This window comes from Microtus pennsylvanicus, chromosome 11 (assembly GCF_037038515.1).
Source record: "Microtus pennsylvanicus isolate mMicPen1 chromosome 11, mMicPen1.hap1, whole genome shotgun sequence".
Taxonomy (NCBI): Eukaryota; Metazoa; Chordata; class Mammalia; order Rodentia; family Cricetidae; genus Microtus; species Microtus pennsylvanicus.
In genome coordinates this window covers 12333036-12351100 of record NC_134589.1, presented here as the reverse complement: position 1 = coordinate 12351100, position 18065 = coordinate 12333036, and the positions used below count along the sequence as shown (strand labels likewise).

The window sequence follows — 18065 nt, the reverse complement described above, 5'->3', positions numbered from 1 at the left end:
GGCTAGTTTTAGGTCAACCTGACACAAACTAAAGTCATCGGAAAGGAGGGAACCTCAACTGAGAAAAATGCTTTCCTTAGATCCAGCTTCAGGGAATTTTCTTAATTAGTGATTGATTGGCGGGGGAGGGCCCAGCCCATTGTGGGTGGGGCCTGGGTTCTATAAGAAAGCAGGCTGAGCAAGCCTTGAGGAGTGAGCCAGTAGCCAGCACTTCCTCTGCATCATCTCCGGCTTCCAGGTACCTTTCCTGTTTGAGTTCCTGTCCCGACTTCCTTCAGTGACAAACAGTGACGTGGAAGAGCAAGCCAAACAAACACTTTCCTCCTCCAGTTGCTTTTGGTCGTGGGGTTTCATTACAGCAATAGAAACCTTAACTAAGATGCTCCTTCCCGCTCCTCCCCTGAGGTATAATTACCAGGGCATCAGTACCAAGAGGGCACATGAAGCTCCCCTGAGGGTTGCCTGTTAGAGAGACCTATTAGATACATCCATTTAATCCCCAGAGCCAGGCGGTTTGGTCTTTGGACTGAGGCTAGAGCCTTCTACAAAGCAGGGGGCTGGGCTCTTCTCCGTCTGCTTTGGTATTATGGTTCCTTTTTGCCTTTAAACACAAAGTAAACAATTGATCACAGGTTTCTGTGTAACTTCTCCACCCCCACCCCCTTCCCTCTCTCCAGACTGCACCTTTTGTGAACCCTGGAGAAGACTCATACCTGCTTATGAATGAAACCCACCGAAGGGCTCTGGGGTCCGTTCACAGTGCTCAACACCGCTTTGGCTCTTCGTCTGTGTTCATGTGTTTTTACCCCTTCCCTCTTCATATTATTTTATATTTGATCATAATTTTACTTTTTCAGACAAAGACTTGCTATATATCCTAACTTTGAACTCTTATATTACCTAAACTGGCCCACTGTAAGCACAGACACGTGTCACCAGGCCAGGCTCCCCTCAATTGTTTCCTTCTCCCCCTTCTTCTTCTCTTTTTTTAACACAGGGTCTCACTATTCAGTCCTGGCCGGCCTTGAACTCACTCTATAGACCAGGCTGACCTAGAACTCGTAGAGATCCACGGGCCCCTGTCTTTCCAATGCTGGTAGTAAAGGTGTGCACCACCAGACTCGTCCTTAATTGTTTCCTTAAAAAACTTGCTTTTCAGCTGGGTGGTGGTGGCGCACATCTAATCCCAACAGAGGCAGGCGGATCTTTGTGAGTTCAAGGCCAGCCTGGTCTACAGAGCTCGTTCCAGGACAACCAAGTCTACCAAAAACAAGCAAACAAACAGCAACAACAACAACAAAAACCCAAAACCCTGTCTTGAAAACAAAACAAAAGCAAAATTTGTTTTTTACATCCACAGAATAGAGCTGGGCATGGTGGTATATGGCCTAGCTCTCAGGAGGCTGAGAGAAGAGATTCCGAATCTGAGGCTGGCCTGAGCTACATAGTAAGATCCTGTTCTGAGTAAACAGAAGAGTTTGCAGTTGCAGGAAGGGGATAATGGACTGATTCCGATTGGGTTTTACTAAGGCCACATCAAATAGTTTACGTAGTCACACCCTAAGTCTTCTCTTCTTCTTGCTGGCTTCCCTCGTTTCTGTTGTCAAAGGTTGTCGCAGTTTAGATCTTTGGATTGATTGTACATCGCTGGCCCGCTTGCCTTGGCAGTGGTTTCCTGGGATCCGGTCCTCAGAGCAAACGAGCAGATCAGAGGTTCTCACATCGTCAGCGCTCTGCCCCACGCTGGTGGAGCTGGATCTGCAGGTGGCTGAGTTTCTCATTTGCTGCCCGGCGGGTGTCTCAGCGCCAGAGCTATCAGGGGAAGTGACCTCTCCCCTGGCCTCTGCACACTGCTGACAACATTACCCAGAGAGGAAGATGCCAAAGCCAGGCAGGGTGGGGACCTGCATCCATCTTCATCTTTGCAGGATCCTCCACAAGCCGTATGCTCCCAAAGGAAGGGGCTCAGCTGGGCAGCATCACTGGGCTGCTGGGAAGAAAGACCATCCCCAGCTCGTCTTTCCCACAGGCTCCTGAGTCATCCGGTCCTTGCTTGCCTCCTGTCTCCCTGTAGGATCTCTTGGGGTCCTAGAGAGAAAGCTCAGCGAGCACACAGCACTGGCTGGTTCTCCTGTCCTCCCTCAAGTGTGAAACTGATGGGAACTGAGTATGTGATCAGCTTCTTTGAGAGTCTACATGTTCCCGCAGAGCCCCATCTGAATGTCTCTCTCTTTCTCTTTCGGCAGGCAAATGGCATCTTGGGCACCACGGTTCTCATCACCCCAATTTCCGCGGTAAGAATTCTTTTGGAGTTTGTTCCCTGGGAGCCAGAGAATAAGGATCCCTGTATAAAAGAGCTGTACGAGCATTTGAAGCCATTGTATCCCTGGAGATATTCTATGTTAGGACATCTTTGCTTCAAAAGTCCCATAGGTACATGCAGGGTACCAATGCCCCCATCCTCACATCTAGACCCTTTCCTGGTCCCCTACCTTGTCTGTCTGCCCACTGTAGACCATCCATTTCCTTCCATCTCCCAGTTCTTTGCACCTTAGGGAACTTTCTGTGAATTCCTGACAGCGCAGGTAGAAAGAAGTAAATACAAAATGGTCTGGTGGTTTGCTGGAGCATGAATGTGTCACGGACCCAGATAGAGGAAGCTGCCTCCTGGCCGCCTCCTGGCCACCTCCTGGCCTCCTCCTGCGGCTGTCCGCATCCTCACACCTGTCACCCTTGAAGAAGAAGGTCAAGACCAGGCTGTCAAAGTGGATTCTCTAATCCCTCGGTGACACTCTGTGAATGTCAGATTTGCCAAAATATGGGTGTTCTTTCCAGTTTGTCGTTTCTGCCTCTGTCCTTTCCCTAGCCCTTCTTGCAAACTGTCCCTTACAAGCCATTTACCATGTCAGCACATGCAGCCCTCGGCCCAACATGTGTCTGTCTGTCTTCACCTACCACTTGGTACACAAACAGGTGGGCTTTTCCTTTAGCGATAGTCCCTGACTGTTTTTGCAAGCTTCTCCCTCACTTTGCCCCAGTGTCTGTCCCTAACTGTACATAGGGCTGCATTGTGCCTGAAGGGTTCTTTTAAAGGGGCACAGAGGGCAGAAGACGAAGCTGAGCCTTTAAAAAAAAATGGCTGATAGAGGAAAGGAACACCGGGCCGGTTCACTACAAAACCTTATTCCAGAAAGTAGGTCTCGCTCCATGAGTGAGGGGTTGGATTAGATCCATTGGTGGTATCTTAAGCACTGTTCCTGGAGTCCTCAGCAGAGAGGCATACTGAGACTGTGCCCTTCTTAGAAGAAGAGGGTCCCTTAAGGATTGTGAGTCTGACCCAGGAGTCAGAAGTGGGAAGAAAGAGATCTCCTACCTATTTGCTGACTTTGCACCAAATAGTACTGGAAGCCTCCTTGCTTGGACATATGGGGTCTCTTAGCTGCTCTCTTCTGTCCCTCCTGCTTTTGTACTCTGCCCATGTACACTATCCTGGCTCCCACAAACCCCTGTTTTCCCTTCCAAATCCATCACAGATCACATCAAACATCACACTTTGCCACCATCCATGCTCCCCCTGGCTACTCTTGGTTAGAGACCAGGGCTCCTGGGAACACTGAGGCTTCTGCCTAACTCTGGGGTCTGAGGGCGGCCAAATCCAACACCCTGTTTCTGTAAATGCAGTTTTATTGGAAACAGTCTTCTTTGTTATGCCTATCGCCAAGGGTGTTTTGTGCTATAGTGATAGAGTTCAGAAGTCATCGTAGAGACTTCTTGTCAACAAAACCTGAAATATTTACTCATCTTGACAACAAGATGACAACAATACATGGCTCTGCCATTTCTTTATCCATGAGGTATTCAGATCTATTTGTACAAATGAGGTTGACATGGCACTATTGGGTTTTCTTCAGCACTAGTAACATTTACCAGCCACTGGTTTCCTTTCTGCTGTTAGGACAAATGCGAAGACCAAAAGGAACTATGGGAGGAAAGGGTTTATTTGGCTTATACTTCCAGGTCATAGTTCATCAATGAAGGATGTCAAAGCAGGAACTTGAAGCAGAAACTACAGAGGAATGCTGCTTGCTGTCTTGCTCTCCGAACTTTGTTTAGTTAGCCCGAACGACCTTGCCTAGGGGATGGTGCTGCCCACAGTGGGCTGGGTCTTCTGACATCAATGAGCAAACAAGGCAGTGGCTCAGTGATGTGCTCACAAGCCAGTTGGATCTGGGAGGTTCGTGAGTTGAGATCCCCCCACTTCTCAGGTCACTCCAAGCTCTGTCAGTTGATAGTTAAAGCTCACTGGGACATAAACCACATGCTGGTAGCTGAGGGATCAATGTTCCAACTTAAGGAGTACAGTACCGAAGAGGAAAACCTTTTCGTTTGTGCTGGCCGAGAATCTGAAGGCTGTGATTGGGCTTTGAGAAAGAAAGAGGAAGGGGCTAGCAGGAAGTGGTAAGGAGCGGCCGTTTTATAGGAAACTACACTAGAGCTATGCTGGGCAGTTTCTGTCTAGCTTCATTGGTAAGAGCTACAGAGCAGGTGGTTCCAGGCAAAGCCCCTGGGGTTCTAGGGTATGAGTCACATGAGAAACGGGACCTGAACCGCAGATAGAGCAGGCAAGAGGCACTTGCTGGAGGCTACCGACCCACCCTGTTTGCCAGGCCCAGTTAAGAGCTTGAGTTGTAGAAGAGATAAGCTGAGGGACAATGCCAGAAAAACCTCTGTACGAAGAATTTGGGTTATGACATTCTCGTTTGTTGCGGGAGCTCCTTCCAATAGCCGCTGAGATACCAGCCCACTGGGGCGTGGTCTCTCGCTTCCCTTCCGGCTCCGCTTCCAGCAAGTAGCCTCTGTTCTTGACTGTGCAGAGGGCTGTTGTCTGGGATGGTGATCTGTAAGTTTTTCCCCCTTAAAATAAATAATCTCTCTGATAATCATAATTCCAACCTGGTGTGGGATTGTATTTCCTCCATTCCAATCTACCTCCCAACCGTTAGAGTCCTGGCTGGCTTAGACACTCTTTTGGACTACCAGCCAGCTCCCAAATCATGACATGGAGACTTCATATTCATGACTAATGCTCAGCCTTACCTTATGCTTGTCCCACTGACTCTTATAGCTTAAATTAACCGTTTCTTCTCATCTATGTTTTACCCCAAGGCTCTTTACCTTTCTTTCATTCTATGTGGCCTACTCTGTGTCTGGCTGGCTGGTGACTGGCCCTGGGTGTCTCCCTCTCTTTCTTCCTCATTCTCTCTTCCCCTCTCTCTTTTTTTCTTCCTACTTATTCTCTCTGTCCTCCAGCCCCTCTTATCCCTTTACTGCCTAGCTATTGGCCATCCAGCTTTTTTTTTTTAGACCAATCAGGTGCTTTAGGCAGGCAGAGCAACTCATCTTTGCATGGTTAAACCAATGCGGCATAAACAAATGTAACCCGTCTTCACATTGTTAAACACATTCCATAACAGACGACTCTTGGGACTTAGTTCTTGTCTTCTATCATTTAGCTCCAGTGATTGGAGCTTACGTCTGTAGGTTTGTCAGCAAGCACCTTGACCTGCTGAGCCATCTCACCGGCCCCACAGAGAAAGCTTCCCAAGGACAGACTTTTGACCCCTTGAGCTATCAGGCATGCCGCGGCTCTGTCTCTTCTTCTAACCAAGCACTTAACCGCATGTATTACGACCGTGGAGGATGCTAGATGACCAGCAGTTCCTGATACTTCCTCCCAGTCTGGGTTAACTCACATCACAAAACATGCCACAAAGCTAGTCTTACAGCCAGAACCCGGCAAAGTGATTTTCTTTGTGTACTTCAAAGGGATATTAATCAAATCCTCTTTTAATTACACACGCTAGAGCGCTGCAATATTAAATCGCAGGAAATTGAATTTCGTCGTGAGTGTAAGGGGCAGGCATGCTGAGAAGCAGAGGGTGGGGGTGCTAACTCATTGCCCCTCTTCTAGGTTTTGATTATTACTTTGGAATCCCATACAGCCATGACATGGGCTGTACTGACACCCCTGGCTACAACTACCCTCCCTGTGCAGCATGTCCCCAGAGCGATGGCCTGTGGAGGTAAGAATGTTCAATGCATTGACGGTCAATGCATTGATGGTGGGCTTTAAGTCGAAGTGGAGACCCGAGTTCTAGAATAAATGAGATAGATGGGAAAGGTTGAGGCAGCACACGAGATAAAAAAGACATACAGGGCAAAGGGTTTTATTTATGCCCCAGTGCAAAGATGAGAACTACAGTATTTTTTTTTATGTTGGAATTTTCCAGGATCTCGGAATTGTTTAGCTCACCTGGGGAGAGCCTTGTGCCTGCCAAGATCTCACACAGGTGGAGCCTCCCTCCTTTGCCTGCTGGCTTTACTCCTAGACTACATCCTATTTCTCTGGCCCAGACTTGTGATATGGGGGAAGGTACAAATGGAGAGACAGGGACAGAAAGAGAGAAAGACAACACAGAGAAAGAGAGAAAGATGGGGAAGACAGAGAGAAAGACGCACACACAGATGGAGGGGGAGACACACAGAGAGAGAGAGAGAGAGAGAGAGAGAGAGAGAGAGAGAGAGAGAGAGAGAGAGAGAAAGAGATAAAAGAGATACAGAGACAGAGAGGGAGACATAGGCAGCAAGAGACAGGCAGAAAGGAGAGAGAAGTAGACAGACAGACACACACACACACACACACACACAGAAAGAGAGAGAGAGAAGGAGAGAGTCACTAAGCCTTACTGAGGAACAAATTAGCTCGGTCCCCATGCTCCTCCGTCTCAGAGCCTGTGCCGTAGTTATTCCTGAGGCCACAGGTGTCTGAACAGCTTGGAGAACGTCTCAGTTGACTCATTAGATAACATAATAGTTAATATAATAACGGTTTTTAATTGAGAAGTTGGTTCCATTCTGGGTACTCCCCACCCTTACCTGTAATCCACGGGACCAATTTGTCTTGCCCAGGTCACACCAGAGATGGCAGGAGATAAGAATCCAGATTTCAGTCTGCGTCTCTTTAAGTCGAGGGCCCATGGCCTTCAGGTTCACTCCTGTGGCTGTTGGACCAGCATTGTGGATGTCATCACCTGGGTACACACGAGACATAAAGCAACAGACCCCCTCCCGGGTGACAGCGTAAAAGGCTGTGATGTGCCATGTCACCTTACACAGCTGTGTGTGGCCTAGGTGGTCACATCTGCAACCATTATATGTGGCGCTATAATGGCATGAGATACCTCAACCAATGCCTCCCTTTCTCCCTCCTTATTCTTTCTCTCATCATTAACCTATATTATAATAAAGCAGAATTGAAAGCTTTGGCTTCTTGGGTGGGACTTGAAATGGCGGTGGAATTCAATCAAGGCAATAAAAAAAAACCCTGTAAATTCCAGCAAAAATACAGAATAACCAAGCCAACATCATAACAACCTTTTAATTTTGTAAAGATTTATTTTATTTTTATGTTTGGGTGTGTACGTCTGTGTGTCGGTTTGTGCACCTGGGAGCAGGGGCTCACAGAGGCCAGAAGCAGGTGTCAGACTCCTGGAGCTGGAATTACAGGTGGTTTTGAGCCACCTCATGTGAGTGTTGGGAACTGAACTTGGGTCCTCTGTAAGAGCAGCGTTCTTAACTGCTGAACCATCTTTTTAAAAAAAATGTGTTTGGCAATGATTTACCCAGTTTGATGTTACCCTCTAGACTTCTTCGGCGGGTATTACATGCATGTAGGTGTAGTAGAGTTTCAAATTGCCCCCAGCCCTTCTGTAACTGTCCTCGGGAGGACATGTGCGACGCTGCGTGACTCTTGTCCTTTCACCTACTTCTTGGTGATGAGCAGGGCAGAGGGATGCCATTTGTCATCCAGGCATCCCCTGTAAGGGGCACAGTGACACTGTGATGGGCAAGTCTAAGTCTCCAGGACTAAAGATTGCTCACTCAAGCCCGTGGTCAGGGGAGCTGTGCAGCCAGGAGACAACAGTCTGTCAGATTCACATCAGCCTTAGGACCTACGCCAAGAATTGAAAACACCCTAGGCCATCTTATATATTCTGCCCTATTATCAGATTCCCCACCTCCCGCATGAAATCCTGGTCACCGACTTAGGGCAGTACCCACAGAACCCAGTGTTGCCCACCATACACACGGTCACTGAGGGTGGACAGTGGAGAAAGCCAGCAGGAGGAGTTCTGGTGGGCTACGGGATTAACCTGTTCAGACCTCAGCGTGTCTCTCTGCAAAATGGGAACTGTCATGTCCCAGGCTCATAAGCATCTCGTCAAGTTTTACAGGGTGGCAGGCTCATCCAAGGAGCGTAGACATCTATTCAAAGGGAAGGGAAAAGCCACGACTGAGCTCTTCAGTCCCTTGGGATCAGCTGTTGAGTGTTTTTATCTGTGCGTATCGCTGCAGGGAAGCTTTCTGTGATTGTTTAGGGTGTGGAAATGAGTGCCCCCCTCTCTGTGTTTCCCACGCAGGAGCCCCGAGAGGGACTGTTACACAGATGTGGCCCTTCCTCTCTATGAAAACCTCGACATCGTGGAGCAGCCTGTGAACCTGAGTGGCCTTGCACGCAAGTATGCGGAAAAGGCAGTGGAGTTCATTGAGCAGGCAAGGTAAGGCCAAGTGCTCTGCTCTCTCTCCTCTTCCACACACGCCAAGTCCTCCCACTCTGGACCTGTCAAGGCCAAGGCAGGGTTCCATGCTTCAACAGGCACGCATGCGCATGTGTGTCTCCTATATTCTAGCAATGTGAGTGTTCCTAATGAACTCTCTGGTCCTGGGTTAGAAGCCCCTCAAGGACGTACTCAGCCTCCCTGTGGTCTTTGACTGTCCTGCCTTGCTTCGCACAATGGTTGTGGGCATTTTTTCTTCTTCTCCTACTAGAGTGTAAGTTCCTGGAGGGTAGGGCCTAGCCACTACATTCAGGGTACTTACTCAGGGTATTTGTTGAATTCATTTGCTAGCAGGCAGTATGAGTTCCTTTTTGCTGCTATAACAAATGACCACCAAAGTGGTGGCTAAAACCAACTGTAACCATAGTAAGTTCTCCTCAGGTCTGGATGAAAGATGTTTGAAGCCAGTCTTAGAGGGCTAGCATCAAAGTGTGAACAGGGCTCATTCTTTTTGGAGTCTCCAAAAATAGTTGTTTGTTTGGTTTTTGAGATGGGGTTTCTCGGTGAAGCCCTGGCTGTCCTGGAACTCATTCTATAGACCAGGCTGTCCTTGAGCTCAGAGATCCACCTGCCTCTGCCACCTGAGTGCTGGGATTAAAGGTGTGCGCCATCACTGCCTGACTTTCTTTTAGCTTCTAATGGCTGCTGGCTTTCCTTGGTTTATGGCGACATCTTTCTAATCTCTACTTCTATTGACCCCTTATTATTTCTACAGTAGTCAAACGCTCCTACCCTTCCTCTTTTAGACAGTTTCCCATAGCTCAGGCTGGCCTCTAACTTGCTATGCAGCTGAGAATGTCCTTGAATTTCTGATCTCCCAAATGCTGGAATGTGCCACCATACCCAGCCTTTTTAAAAAGACACTAGCGATTAATAGTCAATCAGGAACCAGATGTGGTAACACAGTTCAGCACTCAGGAATTCAGAAGGCAGAATTCATGGCTTGCCAAAAAAACATTAACCAGGAAGTATCAAGATGATCTCATCTCAAGATCTTTATCATAGTTATACCTGTAAAGTCCCCTTTGCTGTGGAAGGTAAAGTTCTCCATTTCTAGAGACTAGGCTTAAGGTATGTTTGGGGCTTGTTATCCAGGGTTCCGAATACGCACATCTATAGGGCCCACAAAGCAGGTCTGAAGAGTTAGCTCAGTGGTTAAGAGTACTGGCCGCCCTTCCAGAGGATCCAGGTTCAATTCCCAACACCCACATGCTATCTCACCAGCACCTGTAGCTCCTGTCCCAGGAAATCTTATTCTTCTGGCTTCCAAGGGCACTGCACGTATGTGGTGCAGGGACATACATGCAGGTAAAGCACCCATATGCATAATACAGAATTTAAAGAAAGCAGGCTGAGCACGGGGCAAACATACCCCATCTCTTGTAAACAGTAGCTACTTAGCTCCAGCCATTGATGATGGGTGAGCCTGGAACGTGAGCCTCCGGTATCAGATCTTCCCAGTTTCTGGAAGAGACAAGCCTGATCATGCAGACTTAAAATGGCTTCATCTGTGGATGGCTAAGCAGACCAACTCGTGACCGTGCGGGATCCTGCAGTCCTTGCTCAGCCGTGTTGGGCTTTCCTGGAGACAGCATCAAGGAGGGCAGAAGTAGCAGTGAGGTCACCTCAGGCTTCTGTGTGTGCTCTTCAGAACACAGGCCATTACTTCAAGCCCAGATTTCAGAGTAGCAGCCCAGGAGGCTAGGGGTTCTATCTGAATGAGTCCCCAGACTTCTCTGAGAAACACTGTCAGAGGTCTCAGTGTGCTGGTATAGGTGGAACCTTCTGATCTGGAAGGTTGAGCATCTCTCAGCTTCCCGCAGCTGTGAAATGGCCCTAGTTCCCTTTGCCCTGCGACAGGCAAATAGTTCATGGTTGGTGAGAGCCGTTTCCTGTTGTTTTACAGTTTTAGCCTTCTGACAGGAGGGATGGCAGCTGGCTGGGGCTGGGGACTGTGTAATTGTTGCTCTGCAGGGGTGGTGGAGCCTGGCAGCCATCAGTTAAGGGACTCATTAAGAGACAAATCAATTAATGTTTTCTCCATAGCAAACAAAGAAAATAAGAGTTGACCAATTTTTCAAAATGAGAGGTGTTGAGTTCATTGACTTTTTAACTTCACAGAAGGGTTAATCATAGGGCATGCAGGTTTCTTTAAGATTTGACTTGCCGATTCAGCCTGACTTTCTCACTGAAACAGAAAAGCCCCCTGGATTTGCTCACATCTGTGATGGATAATTTTATGTCAACTTGACACAAGCTAAAACCATCTGAGAGGAGGGAACCTCAATTAAGAAAATTCCTCTGCAAGATCAAGCCGTAGACAAGCCTGGAGGGCATTTTCTTAATTAGTGATTGATGGCGGAGAACCCAGGCCATTGTGGATGGGACCACCGCTGCCTGGTGGGCCTGGGTGCTGTGGGAAAGCAGGCTGGGGGCTGGAGAGATGGCATCTTCCTTCCCATCCCAGATGCCACCCAGCACAAACAGACAGATTTCTAGATTCAGTTCGAAGACCTATTTTTCACCCGTGGCCATCCCTATTCCTTTTCCTGTATGGATGCTCGTGTGAATAATGGATCTTTAAATTAATGAGCTAACAATCTGTAAGCAGTCAGAGCTAATTTCCCCAGTGATGCCCCTGCCTTGCAGTAGCTACCTGTTCCTCAGGTCTCATGTGATCCTCTTATCTATCTATCTATCTATCTATCTATCTATCCATCCATCCATCATCTATCTACCTATGATCGATCTATCTATCTGTCTATCTATCTATCTATCTATCTATCTATCTATCTATCTATCTATTTGTGATCTTTCTATGATCTATTTGTCTATCTATGATCTATTTATCTATCCATGTATCTATCTATCTATCTATCTATCTATCTATCTATCTATCTATCTATTTGTGATCTTTCTATGATCTATTTGTCTATGATCTATTTATCTATCCATGTATCTATCTATCTATCTATCTATCTATCTATCTATCTATCTATCTATCTATCTATCTATTTGTGATCTTTCTATGATCTATTTGTCTATCTATGATCTATTTATCTATCCATGTATCTATTATCTATCTATCTATGATCTATTTATCCATCTATCCCTCTATCTATCTATCCCTCTATCTATCTATCCCTCTATCTATCTATCCCTCTATCTATCTATCTATCTATCTATCTATCTATCTATCTATCTATCCTATCTATTCATGTATGTATCATCTATCTATCTATTTAATTTTTGAGTCAGGGTCTTATATCATATGCTAGCCTTGAACTTGATATGTAGTCGAGCATGACATTGCAGTTCTGGTCTTCCTGCCTTCAGCCATTGAGTGCTGGCTTACACATGTGCACCACTGTTAGGTTTTAAATTAGAGGACTCTGAAACAGATCACCGGGGAGTAGGAAGCCTATTAGAATAGCTGTTGATGCCATGGACCGAGAGAGAGTTACCTGCAGATGTGAGATGCCCAATGTGGGTGCTAGGGACTGAACCTGGGCCCTCTGTAGGAGAGCTAACTATTCTTACCCACTGAGCCATCTCTCCAGCACCACCCCAGGAAAATCTTACAACATCCCAGCTATATAGGTATGTAACATAGGTCCATAAGTCAAACATTTCCTGATAATAAGTCACAGAAAGATTATTTCTAAGCAATTCTGTGGCATACATGTAATTTTTACTATTCATTAAGGATGAGCTGTGTTTGTTTATTTTTACATGAAGATTTAAATCCTCTATGGTATAGAACCTCTTCAGAGTTCATTGATGTTACAGTCCTATAATCTTGTTGAAAATACCACTTCATACAAATACGTAGTACAAAGTGGGAAAAGTATATTTAACACCATTTTAGAAATGATTGGGAAGTCTGTCCTGATGGTAAGCCAAAATCCATCAAGTGATTTAAAAAAGAAAAATAACCCTCAAGTCAGCAACTCGAACAACCTTTTTTCTTTTTCTTTTCCTTTCCTTTTGTTTTTTTGAGATAGGGTTTCTCTTTGTAGCCTCGGCTCTCCTGGAACTCACTCTGTAGACCAGGCTGGCCTCAAGCTTGAGAATCACCTGCCTCTGCACACCTCTGACTAAAGGTGTGTGCCACCACCACCTGGCTCAAACAGCTTTTTTTAAAAAATTTTATTGTATATATGAGTGTTTGCCTGCATGTATGTATGTGCACCATGCATGTGCAGTACCAGAGGAGGCCAGAAGAGGGCATCAGGGTCAGATGGGGTAGGGTAACGGTAATGGAGGTTTAACTTCAGGCCTTGTATATCAAGCAAACAAACTACCCCTAAGTACATCCCCAGGCCATTTTTTTCTTTTTCATTTTTAGACAAGGGCTCACTAAGTTTCCTAGGCTGGTCTTAAATTCACCTTGTAGCTCAATCAGGCCTTGAACTTGTGACCTTCCTACCTCAATTTTCTAAGTAGGTAGGCCTGCCCCCATGAGACCATGGAGTCTTGGCTAGGAGGCCACCCCAGGTACCTCAAGCCTTTCACCACAAATTATCCAGGTTCAGTATAGAACAGAGCCTTGATCTAAATGTCCCCCGTGGTCACACATATCAAGGGATTCCTTGTGGTTATATCTTCTAGAACAGTGGTTCTCAACATATAGGTCATGACCCCTTTTGGGGGGGTCAAATGACCCTTTTATAGAGGTTGCATATTAGATATCCTGGATATCACATATTTATGTTACAATTTTATAACAACAGCAAAATGAAAGTTATGAAGTAGCAATGAAATAATTCTATGGTTGGGGGTCACCACAACATGAGGGACTGTATTAAAGGCATTAGGAAGGTTGAGGGCCACCAGAATTAACACAGTGGCCTGGATGCTTGGATTCTGAAGAGCAGCAAAGAGTGCAGGTTTGCTTCTGGCAGATGAGTTGAAATTCACTTTGTCTATTACCAGCTGTACAACCTAAAGGAAGTCCTTAAATTCCTCCATGTTTCTGATTCATTGCCTGAAAGGGACAATGGGGGTTTACCCTGGGGATGGACTTAGGCAACAGTCCTGTATAATAGCTCTTGCTATCACAGAATGTTATGGTACAGTACTTTTCCAATCAGCTAGCCAGATGACTTCCACTTTGCCTATAAGATTGTAGACAAATGCATTATGCTTGAACCTGCGGGACAGGTCCTGTGGTGGGGTGGTGGTGTGTTTTCTCTGAGATCAAAAGGAACTGTTGGGACCCTAGACAAGAGAAGCCTCCTGCAGAACCTCTGAGGTTTCCCATTTTTTTCCAGCACCCATGGAAGACCCTTCCTTCTCTATGTGGGCCTGGCCCACATGCATGTGCCTTTGTCCGTGACTCCCCCATCGGAAAACCCATGGAGCCAAAGGGCGTACCATGCAAGTCTCCGGGAGATGGACAGTCTGGTAGGGCAGATCAAGGACAAAGTTGACCACGTAGCAAAAGAAAACACGCTCCTCTGGTTTACAGGTAAAGTAGAAATGCTACCTGAACTGGCTGGAATCTAGTGGATAACTACACAGGTTCCATGGAGAGCAGAGGCCAGTCATGTGATATCTTTAACAGGGAGGGGCTCGCTGGGAACTTGGAGCCCTGATAATTGTCTGAATGCTGAATATGTTGTCTATTGAGTTCTCCATGATTGAGTCATGGAAAAGGATTTGTACTGATGGAGCATGTGCTTTGCTGGCCCCATAGATGTTGAGTAGGCCTGTAGACTATTCGTACTTGTTAGAGCTATTTCACATTGTGAGCTTGTATAGTCCTTGGCCATCTCCTCTGTGGTCCCAATGAGAGCGGTTGCTGCCAGTCATATCTTTAGTCAGGCTCCAGAACTGAGTTAACAATCCCTTTAAAGGGCTCACACATAGCCAGCCGTGCCAATGCATAGCTCTTTATAGAATTCTAGCACTTTAGAGTCTAAAGGCAAGAAGATCTCCAGCTCAAGTCCAGGGTGGGCTGTAGAGTGAATTTGAGCATAGTCTGGGGTATATACAACAAGATTGTGTCTCAGAAAAATCCAAAAGTGTATGCATATGGGAGGTTGTTACACAGATATTTTATGTCTTAGGTCTCTATGTAGAAGAGTGGTAGTTGCTTTGGATCAAATTAAAACTTGGTTTTTAATATATACTAATGGGAGAATTGAATCGACTCCACTGTATATTGTAAGGTTGGAAGATGGTGTATGTGGAGTTCTAGGTACATCAAGGATGCTTAGTGATGTGCTCAAGTGCAGTTCTAGGTACATCAAGAACGCTACGTGTGTGGAGTTCTAGGTGCACCAAGGACAGTGGTTGGGCTGATACTAATGACAGTGGTAATGGATTGCTAACCCCACCAAAGTGGGGTGTGGGAGCAGAGGTTAAGGATAGAGCTCATTGGGTCAGAACAAGCCCCCCTTTCTTTTAGAGCCTAGTAGAGATGGGATCACTGAGGCAGTTGTAGCTGGGTGGCAATATGAAAGCCCCGCACTTAGGAAGCATAGGAAGTGGGTCCGTGGCTATGCAGGGTAGGGGTAGCCATACACTGACATCCATGCCTACAAGAAACATTTCAAATATAGCGATCCAAGTTTGCTCTTCTGTCTGAATGATCATGTTTGTCTTTCTGTCTGATCCCTGCTGTGCACAGGGTTCTGACCAGAGAGGGGTTCAGAAAAAGTGTCCCCAGAGACCCACTGACCATCTCCTGTTCCTTTTTCTGGTTTCTAGGAGACAATGGCCCATGGGCTCAGAAGTGTGAGCTGGCAGGCAGCGTGGGTCCCTTCTTTGGACTGTGGCAAACCCATCAAGGTATTAGAGAAACCCATTCAGTGGGGTCATGTCTCTCTTGGGAAGCTGAGTGCTGGTTGGGTGTGGGGTTTTGTCTTGGGGACAACTGACTTGCGTCCTGGCCTTCAGGACACTGTTATGAACCAGGGACATAGTGGCTCACCAGTCACCAACTCTTAGAGAAGAAACACATTGGGATGGAGAGAAACTGTGTGTTCATTATGGGCCATCTCTTTCTGTCCCTAAAAGGACCAGCCTTCGTCCTGACAAACCAGTCCATAAACTGTCCAGTCAATATGATTTGCCTTCATTCATTCAGTTGCCCGTGTTTTCTTCCTCTGTCCATTTTCTTCTCTTCCCCACCCCTCTCCATTCAACCATTACCTCACATTATCCATTCAAGAAATACTTAGCGTATAGCTCTGTAAGGCTGGGGTTTGTCGCTGCTGTTGTTTCGTTTGACAGGGTCTCACACTGTAGCCCTGGTTGGCTTAGAACTCACTATGTAGCCCTGGCAGGCCTCGAATTCACCGAGATGCTCCTGCCTCTGCTTCTGGAAAGGTGCTTTAAATGTGTGTGCCGCTATAGCTGGCCCTCTGCAAGGCTATTATATCTGTCGTCTCTAAACCTTGTGATAGTGAAAGGTAACTAGCAATGGCGTCTTTTATAGATGAAGATAGAACCCCAAAGGAATTGAGTCACTTGCCCCACGGTCACACAGTTGGTGAGAAGACATCAGGCTGGCCAATGTAGTCAAAGTTGGTGCTATCCCCGCATACCCAGTGGCCCCCTACAGCCGTTGCTGGCTCTGTGTAAACACACTTGAGCCTGGAGCTCAGTTCCCATCTGTTCTGGAAAAGTTCTCAGCAAGGAAGGATCTTAGGTTCTGAGGGAGCAGCCACACTGGGGACAGGTATGTGGGGAAAGGTTTGCAAAGTTCCTTGTGCCTTTTGATGCACAGCCTCCTCCTGGAAGCATTTGTTTTGGGGAGCTAATTAGCCAAGGGAACAGCACGTCTGCATGATGCTTGTCACAGAAGGTTAAAGAGCTATCCAGATACACTTCAAGTACTCAGTTGAGGGGCTTGTTTGAAGGAGTTAACCATTTAGAGGGGCACCAAAGAATCCGTGGACTGATGGGCATTTGCTGGCTTGGAAATACTTACAGGAAATATTTCTCAGCGAATGAAACAAGCTATAAAATCATATGCAATGTCTGTGCATGTATTTTAGGTAACTATGTGCTCTCCAAAGTATAGCTTCATTATATAAAAGTAAGCTTATGTCTTAGAAAAATATTGAATGAGGTAACAAAACTACTGGGTTTAAAAAGGAGTTTATGTGTGATTCCCATCCCTCCCTCCCATGGCAAACTGTTGTTTCATAAAGATGTCAAAGAGGGATTGAAGGTTTAGCTCAGTGGTAGATTGCTTGCTCAGCACATGTGAGTTTGACATACAGCATTAAAAATATTAAACCTGTAGAAACTGGAGTGGGGATGTAGCTCAGTCAATAGGGTGCTCGCCTAGCATGTAGCTCAGTCAGTAGGGTGCTTGCCTAGCGTGTAGCTTGGTCAATAAGGTGCTCACCTAGTGTGTAGCTCAGTCAGTAGGTTGCTTGCCTAGTGTGTAGCTCAGTCAGTAGGGTGCTTGTCCAGTGTGTATTTTGGTCAGTAGGATGCTTACCTAGCGTGTAGCTTGGTCCTTTCTTCAGTCCCCAGCATCACATGAACCAAGTGTGGTGGCAGATGCCTGTAATCTCAGCACTCAGAAGTGGAGGCAGGGGGATCCAAAGATCATGCTCACCCTTGTCTATATAGTAAGTTCTAGGCCGGCTGGGCTAGGTGAGACACTGTCTCAAAACAACACTAAAAACAAGCCCAGTCCTGTCCTTCCTTCCTTTTCTGAGCACTTGTGGAGTACCTGCTGTTTCCTGTTCTTCCTATTCGTTGAGCATCTATTGTAGGCCAGGAGCAGTACTTGTTTTCCAGGGATACAAAGACAAACAAGACCTCTGAGCTGAAGGAATCATGGTCTATAGTACTACTTCTCAGGCTGGGTTGTGTAGACACAACAAGAGCCTATGGGGATCTTGCTGAAAGGAAGTTTCTACTCAAGACGTCGTCAATTGCTGACTGTGGCTTTGCATTCTTGTGGTACCCCAGGACAGTGCTGATATCACTGGTCACTTGGAGAACCACCAGCCTAGAATATTGTTGTCTATGATACCCAAATCTGTTGCTTCTTTCTCTGGACCTGTGGTTCCCCGAGTTGGGCATGGTGGTGCAATGGTTTTTAATTTCAGTACTCAGGAGACTGAGGCAGAAGGATTGCCACCAGATGGAGACCAAGCTGGGCTCCGTAGTGAGTTCAGAGTCAGCCTGGGTTATGTAGGCAGACTGTGTTATTCGTGCCAAAACAAATAACAACAACAACAATAACCACAACAACAAAAAATGCCTTGGTTCCCTGTGTGACTTACAAGAAGATGGTTCCTAGCAGCAAGTGTGTACTCCTCCTCTGTGTGTGTGTTTTCTGTGAACCCCAGCTGACCTTGAACCCTCTGGCTCCTCCTGCTTTTAGCCCCGTGACTGCTGAGATCACAGGCGCGTGCT

General features: G+C 46.5%; 1 protein-coding gene and 1 long non-coding RNA gene across 7 annotated transcripts in view; one reads left to right on the top strand and one right to left on the bottom strand.

Annotated features, from left to right (window-relative positions):
• The window catches only part of Arsg (arylsulfatase G), a 131666-nt gene that overhangs the window by 77628 nt on the left and 35973 nt on the right, over nucleotides 1-18065 (top strand). For 2 of the 5 annotated variants that reach the window (XM_075990259.1, XM_075990260.1), the window contains exons 4-8: nucleotides 2247-2294; nucleotides 5972-6083; nucleotides 8481-8618; nucleotides 13952-14148; nucleotides 15393-15473. In XM_075990259.1, coding sequence (XP_075846374.1) covers nucleotides 2247-2294; nucleotides 5972-6083; nucleotides 8481-8618; nucleotides 13952-14148; nucleotides 15393-15473 — 576 coding nt within the window. The remainder of the gene's footprint in view (nucleotides 1-2246; nucleotides 2295-5971; nucleotides 6084-8480; nucleotides 8619-13951; nucleotides 14149-15392; nucleotides 15474-18065) is intronic. The other 3 variants (XM_075990261.1, XM_075990262.1, XM_075990263.1) reach the window with 2 other exon arrangements.
• LOC142859831 (uncharacterized) lies at nucleotides 3870-10475 on the bottom strand. 2 transcript variants are annotated; one of them, XR_012912264.1, is made up of 3 exons: nucleotides 9900-10475; nucleotides 6937-8325; nucleotides 3870-4914 (listed from the first exon to the last, which is right to left on the bottom strand). It is a non-coding gene; the product is annotated as an uncharacterized LOC142859831 (long non-coding RNA). The 2 variants fall into 2 exon arrangements; XR_012912263.1 differs by having other exon boundaries at nucleotides 10051-10475.